The sequence below is a fragment of the Phyllostomus hastatus genome, unplaced genomic scaffold (genome assembly GCF_019186645.2).
Source record: "Phyllostomus hastatus isolate PE091 unplaced genomic scaffold, TTU_PhHast_1.1 phas_contig_37, whole genome shotgun sequence".
In the NCBI taxonomy this organism is placed as follows: domain Eukaryota; kingdom Metazoa; phylum Chordata; class Mammalia; order Chiroptera; family Phyllostomidae; genus Phyllostomus; species Phyllostomus hastatus.
Window position 1 is genome coordinate 8,102,561 of NW_025333867.1, and position 23,903 is coordinate 8,126,463.

The window sequence follows — 23,903 nt, forward strand, 5'->3', positions numbered from 1 at the left end:
TCAATTACAGCCTTTTGGCCCAGAGTCTGTTGAGGGGAAGAAGGAAAATTAGTAAGATTAATACTTTAAAAACAAAATGTAAACACATTAACCTGGTGACAAAGAGTGAAACTCAATCCCTTTATTTAAACGTGTATTGTACATAAGTTACAAATCCCCACTTCGGCCACTCAGCTAGAACTTTTCGGGAAAAGCCTCCATTTCTTCCTTGATCCTGTTTTCTACAAGTAATGCGAAGTTACTGTCTGCATTCTGTAGGTTATAGCTGACGAACACCTGCTTGTTGGTCTTCCTGGCTAAAACGAGAAAACACATTGACACAGCCATGACTGGAATACCTGGTGATTCTTTGTGTCTCAGGCCTGCCATGTAGTTGAGAAATATCTGGAAAAAGACAATGGGCTTTCAAGGAGAGAAGAAAGTTCTAGTTTTTATGACTTCACAAGCAGCCGCTGCAAATGCGGACTAAAATCACTGGACCCTACCTAAGTCTCTGGAACAGTGGTCTTAAAGCGAAGGCCCCTCCTCAGCAGCATCCCCTGGGAAGGTTAGAGACAGGCGTTCTCAGGCCCCACTGCCCAGGCCGACCAATCAGAAAGGCTGGGGTTGGGGCCTGCGATCTATGCCCATGAGAGCTGCAGGGGATCCGAATACCAACACTGTTCTACACATACTATTGGTTTGTTTCACTTTTCAAAAAACATGGACAATATTCAAGTATTTAAAATAAAATATTAAAGTTCTCCTTCAGTACCATCCTCTCTACCAATTCCTAGAGATAATTCACTTCTCATTTCTGTGCATACACACAGACACACACATCCATATACACATTAGTGTGTGCACATACACACGTACACCCAAATGTATAATTTTCAACTTGACACTGAATGTACATTAGTCCCTTTCTACAGAACCAACAATAGCTAAGGTGTACCACTTCAACTACAGAAATCCAAATGAAAGACGACACATATATCCTGAAGGCACATCAGGCAGCAAGCCTGAAGCAGTTAAATACTGAGACTGCACCAGCACTGGGGCCTCCTCCCTCAGCCACACACCACACACAGAGCAGGTGCAATTTCCTTCCCCAACAGAGCCACCCACCTCCCTCCCACTCCAAGGACTTAAGGTGACCACACTAATCCCAGTATAGAAGGCAAAAAAGGTGGTGAGGAGGTGAGGCTGGTGCCTGTCAAGTCATGCCCACTCAGCCTGCTCTCGTTCAGTGGCAGGAAATTCCCTGTCCCAAAGGCAGGGCCACTCTGATGCCAATCACTCTACTTGCTAGGACAGGGACTTTCAGGGAGCAAACCTGTATCTGCCTGCATCATCTACCCAGCAGTCCCAGCTGTGGCCTCGAGTCACACACAGAAAGGGGTTTCCATTCACACCACAGCCTCCAAAGCTTCCAAGGTCACTCTGAACCCTCTAGATCATCTTTTTCCCGACTATTTTTCATCGTCCATAGAAGATACTGTTGGGGACACTGTGTCTTCTCATTACTCCTTCCAGACAACTGACAATGGCTAATAATGCATTTAACTAATTGGCATAATAACACTTTTTAAAAGTATATCTTATTGATTATGCTGTTACAGTTGTCCCACTTTCCCTTCACTCCTCCACCCTGCACACCCTCTCCCACCCACATTCCCCCCCTTTAGTTCATGTCCATGTGTCATAAGTTCTTTAGCTTCTACATTTCCCATACTATTCTTGCCCCGCCCCCATCTATTTTCTACCTACCATCTATGCTACTTATTCTCTGTACCTTTTCCCCCTCTCTCCTCCTCCCACTCCCCTGTTGCTAACCCTCCACGTGATCTCCATTTCTGTGGTTCTGTTTCTGTTCTAGTTGTTTGCTTAGTTTGTTTTTGTTTTAGGTGTGGTTGTTAATAATTGTGTTTGCTATCATTTTACAAGTGTTTTATCTTCTTTTTCTTAGATGAGTCCCTTTAACATTTCATATAATAACAGATCGGTGATGATGAACTCCTTGAACTTGACCTTATCTGAGAAGCACTTTATCTGCCCTTCCATTCTAAATGAAAGCTTTGCTGAATAGAGCAATCTTGTATGTAGGTCCTTGCCTTTCATGACTTGGAAAACTTCTTTCCAGCCCCTTCTTGCCTGCAAGGTCTCTTTTGAGAAATCAGCTGACAGTCTGATGGGAACTCCTTTGTAGGTTACTGTCCCCTTATCTCTTGATGCTTCTAGGATTCTCTCCTTCATTTTTACCTTGGCTAATGTAATTATGATATGCCTTGGTGTGTTTCTCCTTGGGTCCAACTTGTTGGGGACTCTCTGAGCTTCCTGGACTTCCTGGAAGTCTATTTCCTTTGCCAGATTGGGGAAGTTCTCCTTTATTATTTGTTCAAATAAGTTTTCCACTTGTTGCTCTTCTTCCCCTTCTGGTACCCCTATAGTTTGGATGTTGGAATGTTTAAAGATGTCCTGGAGGTTCCTAAGCCTCTCCTCATTTTTTTTGAATTCTTGCTTCTTCATTCTTTCCTAATTGGATGTTTCTTCCTTCTGGTCCACTCCATTGATTTGGGTCACAATGTCCTTCCCATCACTATTGGTTCCCTATACATTTTCCTTTATTTCATTTAGTGTAGCCGTCATTTTTTCATCTAATTAGTGACCAAATTCAATACATGTTTAACAGCATAGGCTGTACTGGACTGCCCCTTTGTGATCTCAGCCTTTGGTGATGCTGGCAGCCACATCACACCACTAACTTTTCAAGCTTTTTCCATGTGCCCATCCTTATTGGGCAATGGTGGAGAGCTGCCAGTTTATGCTAATACAGGCAGGATGGGAACCCTCATTAATATTAGAATTTAATAAGATGGTCAGGATATTATTTTGTCTCTGTTTTGTTTCAATTAATGTAGATTATTATAAATTGATGTAAACCATGTGAGGAAAATGTTAATTTTAAAAAGCACCAATATTTGGACAAAACACAAACAAAAAAACCTCTAGTTTTTTTACATACAAACTAGGCATCCACATTTAGGACACCCGTGAGCCACCTTACTTTTTTGGGCACGAACAACTGACTCGCAGCACACCAAACAAGCCCCCAGCACCCTGCACTAGCAGAGCCTGTCATCCACCCTGTGGCGATCCACCCGCTTTCCTAGCTCTAGAAATATAAACAGCCTCGTTTCCTCACGGAACCAGGCAGGGCACACGACAGGCTATACAACAAAGCAGGGTCACCCCTTAAACACTGGCGATCCACAGTGGAGCACGCGGAAGCAGCTGAGTCTCTGACTCACCTTTATGCAGTTCAGAAAAAACAATGATGTGAACATAGAAGGGAGTGATGACAACCGGGAATCTGGGTGCAGGCTGAGCGGGGACTCTTTGTATCTTTTTATGCTACTTCTCCATAAATTTAAAATTGCTTCCTAATAAGTTACCAAACACCTTACTAGTCAGGTTTCTCTAATTTCAGGCTAAAGAAAAAGTGGTGGATGGTCCTGGAGTGCTGCCACAGCAGCCTCATGGTCCCCACCCTACTCACGCACAGAGCTCAGTGAGGCAGGTCTGGCATGGCCTGTCCTCAACCTGACCATGACCCACGCTCCACGTGAGCCGCGTGGGTGCATTCCAGAGTGACTGACATACACATTCCCATGGATCAGGGATCACATGGACAGGATCTCAACATAACTACTGGATAAAATATAGGGGCTGGGCCTCATTCGCCGTATACCCCCAGCACCAGGACACTGGGCCTCTGACTAGCTCTCTAACTGAACAGGCTGGGAACACTGGCATCCACGAAGACTGAAGATGAGACAGAGGCTGCCCTAGTTATTTGAGAACTGAATGAACTGCCAAGCAGGAGTATCCTGGATGAAATGTGTCTCCTCAGAAAGCAGTTGGCAGAGAAAGGGAGCACTGTCCCAGGTCCCTGCACACTCTGTGACGACAGGTGACTGCACACACTGGCGGGGGGCAGAACACATGCTGCTCTTACCTGAACTGCCTGGATATTTACAGGAAGTGAGTGTTTGGGGACGTAGGGGATGGTGGACCCTTCAACATCATGTTCTTGCTTAACACTCACTCCGTGCCACATGCAGGCCAGGCCAGCCTCCCTTCTGAATTCGGAATGATATTACAGGGAGTGAAGGACAGTCCCTCATGCACAGCGCTGGCAACCTGCTCCACAGGCTCCACTGAATCCCCAAAAGGCCCAGGAGGTTACCTGCAGCCACTGCCTACTGCACACTGTGAGCATCATTCACATTCTCCCCCCATGAGGAGTGATGTGCTTACAGAAGGGAGCTAAAGCACCTGTCATTCATCAGCTTGGGAAGCAACCAAGGCACAACATGGGAGTCTCCTAGGAACATGCTGGCCCTGAGACAGTGGTGGTACCATGTGGGCGTGGATATGCCCTCCTAAAGAAGACACAATATACAAAGGTGTATGTTTACCCTATGGTGATGAGTTGATTTACCTCCCAGTATAAAGACCCTTTATTTCTAAAGTGACTTGCCTCACGGTCCCATCAAACAGCAAGGCCCGATCTGGTCGCTCTAGCAGCACTCGCTATGGGCACGTACCTAAGCGCTGGGCAAGGCCAGTGGAGGTTGTGTCGGAAGTGTCTCCAAGGAGGGAGGTAGACACAGGGATGGAATCCTAAAAGGAAAACAAAAAATGCAATGTTGCTTCTCCATCAGTCGAACTTCTGTTGCTTCTCATTTTTCAGCTTCTGCTTCTTCATGAGGGTAGTAGTAGCAGGTCCTGGGGGGTTAGACAGATTCATAAAGGGAAAGGTCTGGCACCTGTGTCAACAGCCAGGTAGGTTGACCCTCTGAGACATATGAGGTCACCTGAAGCTGGAATCACAGTGCTGTCAATAAGTTCTTAGAGTTATTTCACATAAAGGGCTTGTTTTAGTGTGGGAAACTCCAAAGCATGCTGAAGGGCAACGTTACAACCAAGACAGAAGCCAACAATATCATTAAGGCCACTGCAAGAAGAAAGCTATGGAGTCTGGGTGCCAAGTGCCTCCAGGCCCCTCCCACCCAGGGCAGGGCTGCAGCGGAGAAGCAGGACCCCTAACCTCTGTTTCTGGAACCAGTAGGAGAACACAGAGCTCCATTCCCCTAGGGGTATCTGGGATCTTCCAGGCCAACAAACGCCCCATGACTTTGCAAAAGGGCACCAGCCATCAGCATCAAAATAATGAAAATAAAAACTTTTGAATGTGCTAGTCAATTCTCATTTCAGCAAAGAAGCAATAAAATTAAAGATAAACAAAAGTAGCCCTTCTGAAATCTAGAGATAATCTTACTTCCAATTACTTCGAAAGTACTCCCCCTTACCATTAAAAAGGCCTAGCTTAAAAGGAAAACACCCACTGACTTTTATAACATGGCCAACATTACTTTTACTGAGAGCAGAGCACGGATCAGAGATGCTCCTTATCGCCTAAGGGTTCACAACTACTTCATTATGAGAGAAAATTCATTTAGGTCTATAAAAGAATGACAAGAATGAAAGCATTTACTACATGCTTTTTTCTCAAAAAAGATACAAAAATATGATCTTAATTAATTAACTTGTTTTTTATAGATCCCAAATTCCACATTTTAACTGCTAACAGTATTTACAGTTAAACCTCCTGAAAATAGAAAATATACCTTAACGGGGTGACCAAACAAAACTAAAATCCCCATACTGTCACTCTTTTAAAAACTTTATTATTTCTGAAGTCATGCTACATCAGGCTGGTCTCCCAGGTAGACAAATACCTAGGCAGCTGACCGTGGCCAGAGGACCACCTTCCACTCACCCTGTGGGTCAGGCACATCCTAGACTATCTGAGCACACAGGGTCCCACACCCGCCCTTGCCTGGGCCCTGCATCATCCTACTTCTGCAGCTTTTCTTGGTGCCACAAACAGACTTGGTTGATTCGAGGTGAGCCACCTGGAAGAACAGCCCAGTTGTCTGGTTTTGTTCTACATGGTCTAGTCTTACACACGGGTTTGGAGAGAAGGGAGGAGGAAGGAGACCTCACAGACCCTTCAGTGCCATCCTCTGCTCATGGGCCAGTAAACTTTTTCTAAGGGCCAGACAGTAAACAGTTTAGTTTTTATGAACTATCAGGTCCAACAGCAACTGCTCAACTCTACCATCGAAGTGGAAAAGCTGTGACAGACCCTATTAAATGGATGGGCATAGATATGTTCCAATAATACCTTTTCGCAAAAGTAGACATGAGCCAGCCCCCAGGCCACAGGCGTCCTTGTTTTCCTGCCTTAAGCTATGGCCTGCACCTCTTCTCTCCAGCTGGCCAGTCCTCTGCCCCTGGAGGGCAAAGTATAGGCACACTGGCCAATCAGGTGGAACGGTTCCTTTTCCTGCCCCAATCTTGTCTGTAAGGTGACTTTCCAGTTGAGAAAATACACCCTACTAAGAGTTATGACTATCAAGTGGTCAGACCACCAAAGCCACCCACAGGAGAAGCCTTGAAACTAATTCAAGGAATCAATGCCTGGTCTTACCAGGAGGCAGCCCTGGGGCCCAGGTGGCCCACAGCCTTACACATGGTCTATAATTCTGCCTTAGGATTACGAAAGAAGCTGAGGTGACTGCAGGGTGCCATGACCTCCAAACACACAGCCTGCCCATAACCGCGCCCCCACTCCCAGGCTCTCTTCCTCTCCTCCAATGAAAGAAGACCAGAAATTGCCACCTGCCCTAAGGCCCACCTACTATTACCCACTGGAAAAGAAATAAAAGAAAACACACCCAGAAAAAGAACAGTGATTGGGGAAAAGGCTTAGGAGAAGGGTAGCCAGAAGGGAAGAGGGACACGATGAGGACATCCAGAAGTGCCATTCAGAGGCTGTATCCTTCACAAAGCTTTGCTCAGGTCCTGCCTCATGGCTTGCTCCTCTGATTTCCCACCATGCCTGGGGCCCCAGAGATACAATCCTTACTGCCTGACAGGCTGCGGGTTACTGGCAGTCTCCCTAGCAAATGGGGAGTTCCCTGAGGGTTGCTCACTTACTCATTCAACAAGGATTTAATGAGCAGCTTGTCAGGCACTAGGGATACCAAACCTCATAAAACAGACAAACCTCAACATTGACAATAAACTGCAGAGGGAGCAACTGCTGGGGTTTGCCAGTGTACTACAGCAGCCAAGAGGCCAGTGGGTGGGCAGGGAGGAGGGCGCAGACAAGGCAGCTCTCTCAGGTGATAGGGCCTGGAGGGTCACTGTCAAGTCTTTGGACTGTGCTCTATGTTTTTCTCTTGAAAGGTGTGGAGTAGAGGAATGACAGCATCTAACTGCAGTCCGCTGTCCCATGAAGAACTCACCATAAGGTACTATTATGGATTAAACTGTGTCTCCTCCAAAAAGATACATCCATGTCCTAACCCATAGTACCTGTGAATGGTAACTTCATTTGGAAATAGGGTTTTTACAGAAATAATTAAAATGTAAGTTAAGATGAAGTCATACTTGAGTAGCATGGACCCTTACTTTATTATGACTGATGCCCCTGTAAGCAAGGATGACACACACAGACAGAGACACTCGGAGAAGGCGGCCATGTGACATTGGAAACAGAGACTGAAGCGATAAAGCTGCAAGCCACAGAACACCACGGACTGCCAGCAACACCAAAGAGGCATGGATGACTTCTCTCTGAGACTCAAGAATGAACCAGCCCTGACAACACCTTGATTTCAGATTTCTGGCCTCTAGAACTGTGAGAGAACAAATCTGTTTCTTTAAGCCACCCAGTTTGTGGAACTTTGTTACAGCAGCTCTAGGAAACTAATACATAAAGCAAAGTGGGGAATCAGCCAGAGGAATGATGCCATGAGCCTAGCCCAGGGTGGCAGACCTTAAGGAGGTGAGAGATGACTGGATTCTGTGTATTTTTTAGAGTATAGTTGACATACAATATCATTACTTTCAGGGGTATAATGTCGTGATTCTATATCTGTATACCTTATGGTATGATTACCACACAAGTCTCATTACATCCCCATGACTTATTTATTATAAAACTGAAAATTTTTACCTCTATTCCCCTTCACCTTTTTTCATCCATTCCCCGACTCCACTGCCCTCTGGCAACCTCCAGTTTGTTCTCTGTATGGGTAAGTCTGTTTCCGTTTTGTGCTGTTTGTTCATTTTTTTTGGTGGGGTTTGTTTTGGGTTTTTTTTGGTTCCACATAAGTGAAATCTTATGGTATTTGTCTTTCTCTCTCTGACTTATTTCACTGAACGCTGACTCGTGTATGTTTTGACTGACGGCAGTGCTCACAGATTCACTGCCATTGGGCATATAGGAGTGTGAGTGAACAGTATCAAGGATGACTCCTAGGTTTCAGTGGAGTCACTATAACAGAGATGCGCTGGCTGTGAGAGGAGCAGGTTTAAAGGGATAGGTCAAGAGTTTGGTCTTGAAATGTTATTATGAGATGCCTATTAGGTTTCCAAGTAAAGACACAGGAGTCTGAAATTCAGGAAAGAGGTCTGTTCTGGAAACATAAATAAATGGTGGGGTCAATACAGATGGAGCATGAAAACTAAGAAGTAGATGCCATCCCCCAGAGTGCAAGTGTGACCGGGAAGCAGAGATCCCATGATAAAGCCTCGGGACACTCCAACTACAGAGATGGCAGAGAGAAGGAGCCAGCAGGGTGGTGGGAGTGGAGAGGGACCTGCCTGAGGTCCGACACGATGGCCTGACCGTACACAGCCCCCCTCAGGTGGTGCAAATTCCGACCGACCCCCATTCCCTAACACATCATAGGAAGCTTTCTGGAGAGCTCCAAGGGCCCCCTAGGCCCAAAGGACCTGAAGGCCACGCCCGCGCACCCAGAGGAACCCAACCTGCGGTCTCTCCAGCCGGCACCAGCCGCACGCCTTGAGGCTCCCGCCAACACCCAGACCCCCACCCCCAGCCCGCATAGGCCCGACCGCCTAGGGACCGCGCACCCCACCGAGTTCCTAGCCACTGTTTCCTCTCTCCCCGCTCCACCCTCCCAGTAGCCCAAGCCCGGACCGGTACTCACAAAGCGGCTGCACATGGCCACGGCGAGGTTGCGCAGGTGCGGCGTGGCTCCCACCCACAGGAAGAGCGAGTCCGTCAGCCGCATGACGTGGAAGTGGACCAGCTGCTCCCATAGCCTCGCGCTGAAGTTGTGCAGGGAGACAGCCCCACCCGCAGCAGCCTGCGGCCCCTCCATAAAGGCCTCCCGGCCCCCAGCCCACCAGCGCAGCTACCCAGGTCCTTGCAGCAGTCGGCTGGTCCCGCTAGACCTGCGCAGGCGAGCGCCGAGCAACCGAGCGTGCTTTCGGTTTCAGATCAGGGGAAGTGGGTGGGGCCTGGGGTGGAAGTGGGTGGGGCCTGGAGTGGAAGTGGGCGGGGCCTGGAGTGGAAGTGGGCGGGGCCCAGGAGGGCGGGGCCGGGCAGCTCTCCCTGGCTTTGCGCACTAGAGACTTGGCCACGCGTTGTCGCCGATCTTTTCCCGAGCTCCAGTAAGTATGTAGACGCGGAGGAAAAACCCGCTCTGGTTATTTACTGCGGCAGGGCTGGTGTCCGCCGTGACCTCGGGGAGCCCAACGGCGCCAGGCAGAGCTCGCCCTCGCTTTCCCTTCCTCCCCCACCCCAATTCGTAAACCTAGTGGCACTCCCGTGGTGGAGCTATAGCAGCACTGGCTTCCCAGGTCTTGACACGCCCTAAAAAGACAATCCTGTTTTAAGCACTCTGAGAGCACCCACCTCCCATCGTACCATTTTGGGTTTGGATTACTAAAACCCTCCTAGTAGCCCTGTAACTCCAGGAAAACCTTGAGTGTAGCTAACCTTAAGAATGGTAGCAATATTGGGAGAAAGCCTATGAAAAGGAAAATTGCGTCGACTAGATTGTCGGAAAGATAGGGAGGATAGGTAGGCACTATTTCGGCCTCGGACACCCTGCCCCCCAAGCTGCAATTGCGTATAAGCCTGGGCCTTGGGCTAATGATTTAACCTCTCTGAGACTGTCTCCTCATCTACACAATGGACATAAGAATAGGTATGTCTCAGGAGTGGAAAGGATTGTGAGCAAGTAGATTGAAAGTGCAGTGAATGCTGGCCATTATTATCCCAGCTGAAGGACCCTTTTAATTTAGTCACTTTGAGACACTAGAGAGTTGAAATAAGGAAGCCTTCAGTATGCTAATAATGAATGTTTGCAAAAAGGAAGGGAGGGAGGAAGGAAGGAAGGAAGGAAGGAAGGAAGGAAGGAAGGAAGGAAGGAAGGGGGGGAGGAAGGAAGATTTGTGGTGAAAGCAAATAGAACCCAACTTGTCAGATTCTGTTACAACTGACTGTTGGAATTTAAGTCAGAATTACCACATCCTTTTAAAAGTTTTGCTCTACTATGTAGAGATTTTAAACTAGGTCTAAGTTGACTAACTTAAAAATTTAAAGGTATAAGTATTTTTACAGGTTTGTTCTATTTGCTAATTTCAATGATTCAATGATACAGTTAATTTTCAGTTCAATTTCAATTTTTAAAATAAATTATTAAGGTATAATTGACATACAGTAACTGCACATATTTAAAGTATACAAATTGAAGTTTTGACATACATATAACACATGAAACCATGGCTACAGTCAAAATAGTGAACATGTTCGCCACCCCAAGTTATCCTTAAGCCCCTCCCCAACAACTCATTCATATTTTGTCATTACAGATTAGTTTACATTGTTTAGAGTTTTATATAAATGGAATAATACAGTATGTACAATATTTTTGTCTTTTTCACTCATCATAATTACTTTGAGATTCATCTAGATTGTTGCATGTATGAATAGTTCATTTCTTTTTAAGTTCTGAGCAGTATTCTATTGTGTGGCTGGCTATATTACTATTTGTTCATGCATTCACATGTTGATGTTTATTTGGGCTATTTCCCATTTGAAGATATTACAATAAAGCTGCTGTAAACATATGTGCACAAGTAAATCTTTGTATGGACAGTCCCTCCTCTCTTGTTTACCTTAAGGACTATTCTCTTCAATCCCTAACCCAACCCAAGCCCAAGTTCAGCAGATGGCTCTGCTTCCGATTCTACAAAGAAAATACAAGTTATCCGGCTTAATTTTCCCAATTCCTTATTCCTCTACTGAAACCCTCATCTTCATCTGATCCCATTCTTACTTCCTTTTACTCCTCATTACAGTGAGAGAAGTCAAAGTTTAATCTATCCACCTGTGCTCTGACCCTATCCTTCTCCACATCCTCAGAAGCCTCATTCCACCAACTGTGGTGGGCTCTGAGATGTGCCACCTAGATCCCACTTCAAGAAAGGATTTGTCTCAGCTGCTAGAAACAGTGTTAGCAGAAAGCCTTCTTCTGTGTCCTCCTTCAGAGTCTGCACACACGGCAGTCCACATCCAATGACTGAGGGAGGCAGCAGAATAAAGGCCAGGCCATTTTGGCCCAATGCAGGATGACTGCGTTGGACCATTTTCACTCCAGAGTACCCAGAGGGTCAGCTGAAGTTGACTACTTTAAGAGTGGTATTCACTTTACACCATCAGAAGAAATCAAGATGGATGACCAGGAGGTTGAGTATAGTCATCTCAATAAAATCTTGTGGTCTCTTGATCAGTTTCTGGACCTGGAACTCAGTAACTGAAGAGGTGGCCAGGTACCCTGCAACACCATGGCCAAGTATACACAGTGTGACTGCCTTACCCTTCCCCAAAGGGCCCAGTGGCCATTTACTCAGGTAATAGTACACTAGGGAAAGAAGACCCAGATATTTCAAGGCTCAGAGTTGGAACTAAGATCTGGAGGTGTGAAGTATGATTATGGTTCTCAGTAGAGTAGGAGCATACAGGAACCAGACAACAAATGAAGTCCTGGCCAAGGGACCAGTGCGTCTGCAGACCCATCTGGACCCATCTGGGGTCATTTGCCTGGTCCCTGAATATATAATTGGGATAGACATACTTGGAAGTTGGCACAATCCCCACATCAAGTCATTGGCCTGTGGAGTAAGAACTATCATAGTGGAGAAAGTCAAGTGGTAGACTATGAAATTTCCCCTTTCCCAGCCAAGCAATATTGCATCCAGAGGAGGACTGTGAAAATTAGTGCCACCTTTGAGGCAGCACTCTGATGCAGGCAAGGAAATGAATGCAGCCACTTTGGCCCAACACAGTCAATATCAACAGCCATTGCCACTCTGGAGCTCTCCTTGGGTTAACTGAAGCTTTTGGTCTACATCACAACTTTCCTCCTCCCTTTGCCCAATTCTACTTCCTCTCCCTCCCTTCTATAGCTGTCAATTTTGAGAGTACTCTCTAATAAACATTCAGACTGAACTCTGAAAAACTCAACCTGGGACAGGGTCCTTCTGTTCTTATCTCACTTTATGCATTCTCTGAACAATTTCACTCATGGTCATGTATGACTCTACAGCCGGTCTTGATCTTCTTAGAGCCACATGCATACCCAACTGACTGTCATTTCCTAATTGTCCCCCTAGTACCTGGACACTAAACGTGTCCATACCTGATCTCATCATCTCTTCCATCCCCTCCTTCCTGCCCCTAAGTCCTTTCCTTTCCCTACATTAGTGAATGGATCACCACTCACTCATTTTCCCAAACTGTAATTCAAAGGATCTTTGTTTGCTATTACTGCTAACAGGACTGTCTGTTTATGTCTCCCACATGTCCCCTCCCATCATCCACACCTGCGCTGCCAGCTTGGTGCAGACTTCACCTTTCTCTTGCCTGGACTGACACTATGGCATTCTGACTGGCTTCCCTGCTTCTTGTTTTGCTTGTGTCCAATATATCTTTCTCACTACCTCCAGAGAGCTCTATTTAACAAATAAATTTACTCTTGTTATCACCCATAATAAAAAATCCTTCAAGCCCTGGCTGGCGTAGCTCAGTGGATTGAGCACGGGCTAGGAACCAAAGTGTCCCAGGTTCGATTCCCAACCAGGGTACATTCCTGGGTTGCAGGCCATAACCCCCAGCAACCGCACATTGATCTCTCTCTCTCTCTCTCTCTCTCTCTCTCTCTCTCTCTCTCTCTCTCTCCCTCTCCCCCTCCCTCCCTTCCCTCTCTAAAATGAATAAATTTTAAAAATCTTTAAAAAAAATCCTTCAAAGGTGCTTATTCTAAACACCTATGCAGGCACACAAGGCCCCTCACCCAGCTGCAGGTCTGCTCACTGCTAGCCCTTCCCTCACCTGTGACTTGATGCTCTGCCAATACTAGACTCCGAGAGGTGGCCGGAAGCAACCACCTCCATTTGCCCTGCACACCATTACCCACAGGTGTCCCTGCCTGGGCCTGCCCTGGACTTACCTACAGGATTTCCCTGGTCCTGAAGTTAGCCCCAACACTACCCCTGAGGGAAGCCTTCCCTTCTCAGGCAGGTGGGCTACATGGTCTCCTGGCCCTTGATTTTTGCCTCCCACAGAGCAATCATTTTGTGTAATGGCCTTTGTGCTCGACCATCCTCCTTCTCAGTAAGGTCCTTAAGGGCAGCTAGGGGTTTCCCATCTTCCATACAGTGCTCAGCACGGACCTGCGCGTAATGGCCATAAAACAATATTGATTAAGTGGTTGAGTGCTGAGTGAGTAAATGCTAGAAAAATAAATAACAGTCTCCTCTGGGCCAGAGGCTCTAGGCCTGACTCCACCACTTATTAGCTGTATGCTTCTCTTCTAGGTCTCTGTTACCTTAGCTGCAAATTGACAAAATTGGCTTAGATTATTTCTAAGGTACCTTCCAGAGCTAAAACGTTACGAAGATCAGATGAGAATGCAGAATGGTAACAGGAGTCCTCCCTGGCCAGTCCTAAGCAGGAGAATGGTATTCTCCAGGGAACCACTAGGTGGCAGACGGAAGGAGGCAAGCCAGAGGCAGTGCTGCTTCCACTTTCAGAAAGCAAGGGGTGAGTTTCTGTGTTCCTACTCTCAACTAGCAAACTCTGTTGTCAGGAGCAGTCTTTTCTCTAGGCTCTGCACTTTTAGGCTGCTCCAATGAAACAGCAGGTTCTGTTTCTCAAGTAGTGCACAGCCTACAAAATACAAAAGCACCAAGCAACAGACTGCAAAAGAGGCCAGCTTGAAGAGAAGGCATCGGGTCCTGGGTATTTTGATTCATCCCATTCCTATTTCTGCCCCCAGTTTAGGTTGTGAGCCTTTGTCTCTTTCAAGACAAACCAAGAACTAATAACTTTATTTCGTTATCTTTACCCAAGGACACTTTTTCTTTGCTTTTTTAGAGAGAGAAGGGGGAGAGAGAAACATCGATGTGAGAGAGAAGCATTGATCAGTTGCTCTCATATGCACCCAGACCTGGGATTGTATGCGTACAGAGTGTGTATCAAACCTGAAACCTAGATATGTTCCCTGACCAGGAATCAAACCTGCAGTCTTTCTCTACAGGATGATGGTCCAATCAACTGAGCCACACCAGCCAGGGTGAATTAGAGAATTTTTTAGATGATGGATAAAAAAACTGCTCTGTGTGGAGGACACCTGTCACCTCCCTTCCAGATGATGAGAGGTAAGTCCTGGATTTATAACCCACACCATCTGAAGATGGAACTGCCCCTGGCATGTTCATAGTGCAAACAACAAGTCATGAAAACATCCAGGAAGGTTACATCATCACAGGGATCTTTCATGAGATCATTGGGCCTTTAATCCAAAATCAGCCCCAAACTCTGTTATATGCCATGGTAGGTAATGTAGTTCTTGGGTTAGTAATAGGCTAGGTCATACTGCGGTAACCTGAAATGGAAACAGCTTGATGCAACAAAGTCTATCGTTAGACTTTGATGTGTTTCTGGCTTGAGAGGGAAGCTGAAGGGGGTGAAGTAGGGGCCTCTGCTCCCCACAGTGCTTCAGGACCCAGAATGATACATTGTGCACAACAGCAGAAGAGGGAGCTGCAGTGTTGTGTCTGGCTTTTTGGTGCTCCAACCTAGAAGTGACACATCACATCCTCCACCTATTAGTCAGAGATTGTCACCTGCCGAGGTGGTGGGGGAGGTAGGGAGCAGGTGGAAGAGGAGGAAGGTGTTAGGTGAAAAATGTGGAGAGCAGACGGATTTTTTAAAACTATTTGACCTCCTTTACCTGTTCCTTCCATTCCCCCACAAAACTGGCAACCATCAATGTGTTCCCTCTGTCTATGAGTGTGGTGGGTTTTGTTTGTTTGTTTGTTTGTTGTTTTAGATTCCACACATAAGAGATATTATATAGTACGAGTCTTTCTTTGTCTGCCCTATTGCACTTAGCATAGTACTCTCTAGGTCTATCTATGTTGTCACAAATGGCAAAATTTCATTCTTTTATATGGCTGAATATATTTATATGAATCAAAATTTCTTTATGCACTCATCCATTGATGGGCACTGTGGTTTGGTTAGCACTACTGTCCCCACTATAGTGACAAAAAAAGTACAATTTACTGAGAGTTACTACATTTGTCAATGCGCATTTGTCCAGATTTTCTCTGAGGACCCCCAGTGGCCTGGTGTTAAGAGGCATAGCCCAAATCTCTATTCACCAACCCAGGTGGTTAAACTATTGTAAGTCTTTTTCTAACATGAACAGTATATGATAATTCACATCCTGCTCCACATCTGTTCCTCCCACCAAACCCAATAGACTATTTACAGGGGAACGCGTTAAGTCCACTTGTGCTTGTTACTCCAGATGGACTGTCCTCTCCCATCTGAAGGTGAACCTCCACTGCGCCTTAGCTCCTTCTCCTCTCGCTTTTGTAAGGACAGCACACAGCGGTTTTAGCTCTCTCTCCTGCATCGTCAGTTGTCTCCTCTCTACTAGACTATCTTTGTCATTATACAAAGGTGATATAAAAAATATCTTTCTCTGTTTCCACATTTATTCTGACTAAAGTCCTTATCTCTGCTTCCCCCTACAGGAAAAGTCCTGGGAGGGCTTCCTGTGGCTGGTTCTCCCTTTCCCTCTTGAACTTCTTGCAGTCAGGCTGCCCTTCCCTCCACTGAAGTGCTCCCACCCTCCCAGACTCCATTGCTGGTTCTTGTTCTAGGTCACAGCCCCAGCCTCCCCTGTGGAAGTGCCTAGTGTCCTTAAGTGCTCTCACTGCCCTCCCTTCAAGGTGGGCACCAGCAGCCCATGGCTTAGGTACCTTCTACACACCAGTGATGACTCCCAGCTTCATGTCTCTGGAGCCGACCTCTTCCCTTAGCTCCAACCATACAGAGTCAGCTGCCCACCCAGCATCTCCATCCAAGTGTGTGCCGGAAACCTCTCAATTGGCGATGTTCAACCTGTCTCATCTCGTGGTACACATAAACTAATCACTAAAAGTCTGTGGCACACCAAAATATACATTATATTTTTTGCCAACCTGACAAAAAATAAGTATAATTTTGATTAATTCACCCAGATGGCTATTGTTGCGTTGGCTGTTATCATTTTTTATTTGACAATCTAATGGAAAAGAAGCCAGTGCCCCCAACTAAATAGTTAGGTATTGCAAGTTGTAAAATTCTTGCAGCATGCCAGCTGAAAATTGCTGCTCTAAATTAACAGTTTCCCCGGAAGCCGTCCCTTCCCACAGTCTCCCCCAGATTAGACAGAGTCACCTGTCTTCTTCCAGACAGCCGGTTCGGAGCCCTCAGTGTCGTCCCGGGCGTCTCATGTTCTCTCAGCCCTCACAGACCATTCATCAGCAAGTCCTGCGGCTTCTGTCTGAACTCGGTCCAGCTCCGTCGCCACCTAGCGCTTCTGTCCGGACTTGTTTGCTGACCTTCCAAAGTGTCTCCCTGCCTCTGCCCTCGCTCGGCCCCTTACCATCTTCTCTCAACCAAACAATCCAGCTGATTCCTTTAAGGCAATTTTTCTACTTACCTCATTTTTGAAGGAAAAAGATTAAGTTCTCATACCAAATTTGCCTATTATGAGGAGTCTGTTTCCAGGGAAGACTTCTAGAATGTTAGACTTTTTTGGTGCTATAAGACTTATTCTTTTTTTTTTAATTTCCCGTGTCACTCCTCGAATCCCCCAAAAGGCAAGCATTCGCAGCCACATCTACCGCTCCCTGCCCCTGCCTCCCACCTCCTCATCCCAGCTCCTCCTGCTCACTCTTCACAAGTGCGGAGGGACAACATGTTCTGCTGGCAGCAGATGTCCCATCGTGTTTCCAAGCGCACAAAAGAAAAACCCTTGCCCAAATTCTGATGTCATCAGGTTCTGGCATAAAAAGCAAATAAGATAATCCTATCAGTTTGCTCCAGAGGGGGAAAAAGCTTAAAATGATGGAGATGAGTTGAACCATGCACCACCACTATTATTCACAGGCAGGATCAACCATGATGAGATTTTTCTTTAACTATTTAAAAAAATCAATGCAGGGGGACTTCCGGCAAGATGGAGGAATAGGTGGACGCACCGTACCTCCTCACACAACCAAGATTAGAACAACAATAATTTACAGATAGAATAACACCCAGAACTGATAGAAGACTTATCTGAATGGAAGTTGGACAGCCAAGAAGTTGAAGTAGACCCATACATCCAGACTGGTAGAAGACAATGAGCGGGGGGTCGGTGGGGCGTGGAGGTCGGGGAAAACTTGGTGCGAAATCAGCATGAGAGCCATCCGGCGCGCAAGAACGCAGCGGTGGTCCCGAGTACGCAAGCTGCAGCTGGCGGACCCAGTGAGGCAGTGATTGTGGACCAGGGCAGAGCTCGCAGCCCAGGATCCCAGAGTAGGGACTGAGATCCCAGGAAAATGGAACTACCACCATTGTCCCCTCCCGCCCCTGCTCCCGCCCCCGCCCCCACATATACACGTCACAATCTAGCGACTGGGGTGCCCAGCCCCGGTGAACACCTAAGGCTCCGCCCCCCACCGTAACAAGAGCGACCAAACCGGAAAAAAAAAAGGAAAAAAAAGGAGAGACAGGGAGAGACATGTTTCCAACAGAATAGATCAGTCCCCCAGGACTCATCCTTTTGAGCGACCAAGAAATAGCCAATCTATCAGATGCACAGTTCAAAACACTGGTGATCAGAAAGCTCACGGAATTGGTTGATTTTGGGTGCAAATTAGATGAAAAGATGCAGGTTACCATAAAAGAGATGCAGGAAGATACACGGAGGAGAACCAATAGTGAAGGGAAGGAAACTGGGTCTCAAAACAATACAGTGGACCAGAAGGAAGATAGAATCAACCAAGCAGGAAAGCATGATGAAATAAGAATTCAAAAAAATGAGGAGAAGCTTAAGAGCATCCAGGACATCTTTAAACGTTCCAACATCCGAATTATAGGGGTACCAATAGGGGAAGGGGAAAAGCAACAGATTGAGCACGTATTTGAACAAATAATAAAGGAGAACTTCCCCAGTCTGGCACAGGAAATAGACGTACAGGAAATCCAAGAAGTTCAGAGAGTCCCAAAGAAGTTGGACCCAAGAAGAAACACACCTGGCACATCATAATTACATTAGCCAAGGTAAAAATGAAGGAGAGAATCCTAGAAGCAGCAAGAGATAAGGGGACAGTAACCTACAAAGGAGTTCCCATCAGACTGTCAGCTGATTTCTCAAAAGAGACCTTGCAGGCAAGAAGGAGCTGGAAAGAAATATTCCAAGTCATGAAAGACAAGGACCTACATCCCAGATTGCTCTATCCAGCAAAGCTCTCCTTTAGAATGGAAGGGCAGATAAAGTGCTTCTCAGATAAGGTCAAGTTAAAGGAGTTCATCATCACCAAGCCCTTATTTTATGAAATGCTAAAGGGACTTATCTAAGAAAAGAAGATAAAGAAAAAACATGTATAGTAAATAGACAGCAAACTCACAATTATTAACAACCACACCTAAAGCAAAACCAAAAGAAACTAAGTAAACAAGTAGAACAGGAACAGAACCACAGAAATGGAGGTCACATGGATGGTTAGCAACAGGGGGGTGGGAGGAGGAGAGAGGGGGGAAGGTACAGAGAATAAGTAGCATAGACTGTAGGTTGAAAACAGATAGGGGGAGGGAAAGAATAGTACGGGAAATGTAGAAGCTAAAGAACTCATAAGTATGACACATGGACATGAACTAAAGGGGGGGAATGTGGGTGGGAGAGGGGGTACAGGGTGGAGGGGAGAGAAGGAGGGAAATGGGACAACTGTAATAGCCTAATCAATAAAATATATTTAAAAAAAGAAAACTAAGTTGAATGCTTTGGAAAGGCTCATTAAAGGCAAGTTGTTAAAAAAAAAAATCAGTGCAGTTTCTTAACCAACTTAGCTCCCATACAGCTCTGCCTTACCCAGAGGACAGCTCATTACTCAGTGCAGCCTGTGCCCTCAGAGGGCCACGTGGAGGCCACCCCTCCCCCACCCCTTCCTTCCACCCCGCATTGCAGGAGCCCAAATTCTACCCTCCCACAGTGCAGGTCTGGCTCAGGATGAACCATGAGTGATGAATGAAGAGGTCCCTCCCCAGTCAGACTAGGCCAGGGAGCAGCCCGCGTGCACACCCACTAATTTTAGGGAAGGGTGTGAACAAAGAGCCCAGCACTTAGGAAAGCAAGCAGGAAAGGGGTTTCCATCAGGAGAGCAGTTGGCAGCCACAGAAGGTGGCAGTTTGTCCTCATCTTACTGACCTGTGCTTCTTTCAGAAGCTTTTACAATACACTGAGCTCTGAGCAATGGAGTTTTTAACCTTGGTTTCCTTTCTTAAGAGGCACAAACAGCTTTTGCAGAGGCACAAACAGCTTTTGCAGAGACACAACAGTAACGCTGGAGGGCAGGGCACAGAGAGGGCCAAAGAGGATTTGAGGAAGGTTGAGCTAGGCTAGACAGGGAGCCAGGCCTTGAACCAGAGTGATGGGGGGAGGTTAACAATCAGTTATGCTGAAAGAAGAGAAAAGCATGTGCTGGGGCAAGGGGTAGAGAGATGAAAGCAAAGCCCGTGGGCATCATGACTCATATTTTCAAACAAGGAAATGAACAGTTCAGAGAACAGATGAGAGGCCAGGAGGCACTTGGCTGCTTCAAGGTGGATCTGAACCTTGGATCCTGCATCCACCAGAGCCTCCTCTCCCCTCAGCTGAATCTGAAGAAGCCAAGGAGTGAGGTGGGACATGCAATGCCAGGCCAAGAAGCCTGAATTGAAGGGAACATACAGGTTTCCAGGCAAGGAAGGAAGATGTGCCCACAGGGGCAAGATCAGCTCGAACCACAGCACCTCCCCTTGTTGTTCCTGAGGGCTGTTCCTCCACAGCTGGCCCTGCATGAGGACAGATGCTCCGAGGCCCTGCCATGGAAGCCAGTGGGACTTGTATTCTGCCCTCTTGCTCTGGGTTTCTTATCTGATACCTCAGAATTCCTTACACAATCCCAACTTTAATATTTCAATTGTATGGGCCTCAATGTGGTTTTATTTTGTGACTCTTTTTAGACAAGCCAACACACAAATGAGTGGAAGAAACTTTTCATGGCTGATGAGTGAGAGTTTGCAGGGTTACTTTAAGGATGCAAGGCACAAAGGGTTGGTATGGCACAGTAAGACTCACTGAGGAAGCAAAGAAACAACAGCTATTATCATATGGAAGATGGGGTTCATATCCCTAGGTTCAAAACAGTGCTGAGTGAAAGACCATCCTATCTGCAGGGTGAATCCTCTGATGCTTTATTAAAATCCTCAGCCCAGATAGGCAATCATGGATGATGGCAGAACAAAAGATACACACACACTCTCTCTCCCTCTCCGTCTCCCTCTCTCTCTCTCCACCCCCCCCCCACACACACACTCCCTCCCTCCGTCCCTCCCACTAAAAAGGACCACGTGATACAGAAGCAGAGATTCTTCTGCAGAGGTTCTGCTGGTGGGAGGGGCAGCTGGGCTGGTTGTTCCACATGGTGCAGTGTTTCTTTCCAGAATGTCAAAGCCCTTTTCCTCTGAATTGGTGCCCGGATACAGTCTGAGTCATGCATCATGGCCTTTCTGCCAGCCTTGTCCCTTGGCCCCTCTGAGTCTAGTCCTCATGAACTCTAAACCCCCCTCCCCTGTATAGACAGTTCTGTTCTTGGCACAAAGGAGAGCTCCTTTGCTGGGAATGTAGCTGCCCTGGAGGGTTCATTTCTGTGCTTGTTTTTTTCTCCCTGGCACTGAAAACACACCCAACTTCCCAATAAAGATACAGCCCATGAAAGCAGCTGTATTTCAAGAACAGTCAGGGAACAAGCCCAGGGACAAATGAAAAGGCCCAGTGACAAAATGCTCATTCATTGGGTTCACTCAGCAAACATTTACTAAAGCCATCTGTGCTCCAGGCCCGCACTAAGTGTCGGGGACACACAAAGATGCCCTTGAAAACAGTGAGCGCCACCTCCCACGGGCTGTCCACTCTCCCTGGCTCCACACAGGTGCACACTCACATACCCATTGCAGGGCTCCCCACCAGAGTGCCACGGCACAGGAAGGCACCAAGAATGCAGGCAGTGTGAGTGTGTGAATATGTGGCCAGAGGAAGGAATCTCTCAAAAAGGAGCAACACATGAAAGAGTATAAACTATCAATTCCATCTTCATAAAGTGCCAATATTTACAAATTTTTGAGTGAAAAATAAGGATGCGCATTATACATCAGTATAATGAGTATATACCATGGGCGAAATAATCCTGTGTGTGATGTGCACAAAAACATGAGTGTGCAGCATACACAGTGAAAGATGGTAGTTAACAATCAATGCACACCTACCGCATTCCAGGAACTGCTCCACGAGCATTAAGTACCCAAGTTACTATCAATACATGTGGGGAGGTATTAATATTCCTTAGTTTCACTATTTGATTACTTATTTGACCTGATGGTCTTCCCACTCTGCTCTTCTGCTTTGTTTGTACGGCCCACACTCCCCTTGGAGATATAGTTAAGGCTCTCTCCAGGTTAAAGAGGATATGACAGCACACCAACCTATGTCACATACAAGGGGGGACTCCCCTCAAAACAATTATCTTCTGGGCAGAGCCCTTGTAGTACAGGCTCCCTCCACTAGGTGAGTGTTCCAGGAACCCATCTGTATCAGTGTACCAGTTGGCGTTGTTGTAAGAGGCTGCATTCGGCTTCAGTGAATTTTTTTAAGACTCAAAGCTTTTTCCCATTTCATGATAGGTGATTAATGAGTGCACCTGCCCACATGGCACTGAGTGTTCAGCAGTTTTTGACCAAAAAAACAGCTTGGTACCCACTCCCCTGCATCCTGCCCATGCCCCACCTGCCCTATGCACCAGATCTCGCCCTAGGCGACTTTCTTTTGTTTCCCTGATGAAAAAAAGTCCTCAAAGGGAAACATTTTTCCAATGTGAAAAAGGTGAAACAAAAAAACAGCAGAAGTACTAAAAGGCATCAAAAAATCAATAAATCCAAAAACTCTTTTGAGCAGTGGGAAAAAAACATCTCAACAGGTGTGTTGCATCAAATGGAGAGTACTTTGAAGGTAAGTGAAGTTTAAACATGTAAGAATACATACACAATTGTTTATAAATAAATTCTGGGGTTTCTGGTCCCCCCTCATGTTCCTTGAACCTATTGTTTCTTTAAATTCCACCCAGCTCCCCCTTCCCTCTGGGATCCTGCAGGGCCCGGTCCCTAATCCAACAACAACAATATCAACAGCAAGAAAACACCTTTGCCTGGAACACACGCTCCAATGCTCGGGCAAACAAGCTGATGGAAAAGACCTCCACAGCCTTCCAGACACTGCACCATTCCTGGATCAAAGCCTATCTGAGGCTCAGGAATGAGCCAGCCGCTGTCCAAACCCTGCCCTCATCTGATCCCTTTTGCACAAATGTGCACCATAGAAATTCTTGTAGCAAGTGCAGAGGAAAGGCAGCACCTTCACTGGCTCCTCTTTTACCTTTTAAAACTGCACAGCTATGGCAGAGCTTGGGTAGAGAAATAGGGCTCATTGTACAAACCTTCACAAAATCTTGGTAGAATCTTCAACCTCAATAGCTGTTAAAAAATACAAGCTAAATGTTCCACAATCTGGCTTGTACTGTAGGGTGACATCTCACAACTAAAAATGAAATTCTCACAGTGGTTAGAGAGCTCCCTACCCACCAGCATCCCACCCCACTGCATCCCAACCCCACCCCTCTCACTATGCACACTTTTGTGGAAAGGCCCCTGCCTCCCGCACTCATGGTTACTGTGGTGGGCTCCTCACAGTGCTCACCCAGTGGACTCAGAGCTTCTAGCCTGGAGACTGGGGCCAAGTAGAATCCCTTTTCTAGCAATTTGCATTTGAGCCCCAGAGAGATTTGGTCTCTCTCTTTGGATGGTTGGACTGTAGCAACATGGGCCTCAAAGTGAAGTATGAAAACAGGGGGACAGAGAGACTTTCCAGAAGGTGCAGAATCATGAATAGTTTTATGGGGTCTGTTCGTAGATCTCCAACTTACATACATGTCCTTTCCTGTGAGTATTCTGCCTGAGCACATCCTGTCTTCTGAAGGCTCATCTTTTCCAGCTGGGCTTTCCTATCATCTGTCCCTGCTTTATAGAACAGTATAACTCTCCCCACTGGAAATCTTACCTCAGGGCACTGAAAACTCTCCGGCACCCAGAATGAACAATTCAAGAATAGGTTGCTCCTAAGTCCCACAGGAGCAAAGTGGCAGGAGACAGAGCTTAGTGAGGTATGTAGCAGGGGCATAGCCAGATCTTACTCTGGAGTCAGACTCAGGGAAAGTCTCCACACCTCAGCAGTCCATTTTTCTTAGAGCAAGGAGACATCTTGTATGGTTGGAAGAAGAACTTGGGCTTTGACCAGAACAGGAGTCTGAAAGTACCATAAAAAGTGCTGGATGTC

At 46.5% G+C, this 23,903-nt stretch overlaps 1 protein-coding gene across 1 annotated transcript; it reads right to left on the reverse strand.

Annotated features, from left to right (window-relative positions):
- Positions 1-106: 106 nt before the first annotated feature.
- PSMG4 (proteasome assembly chaperone 4) lies at positions 107-9,366 on the reverse strand. Its single transcript, XM_045841712.1, has 3 exons — positions 9,075-9,366; positions 4,593-4,668; positions 107-296 (listed from the first exon to the last, which is right to left on the reverse strand). Exons 1-3 carry the CDS (start codon positions 9,246-9,248, stop codon positions 175-177), a joined length of 372 nt encoding a protein of 123 aa, XP_045697668.1. The 5' UTR covers positions 9,249-9,366; the 3' UTR covers positions 107-174.
- Between the last annotated feature and the right edge of the window lie 14,537 nt (positions 9,367-23,903).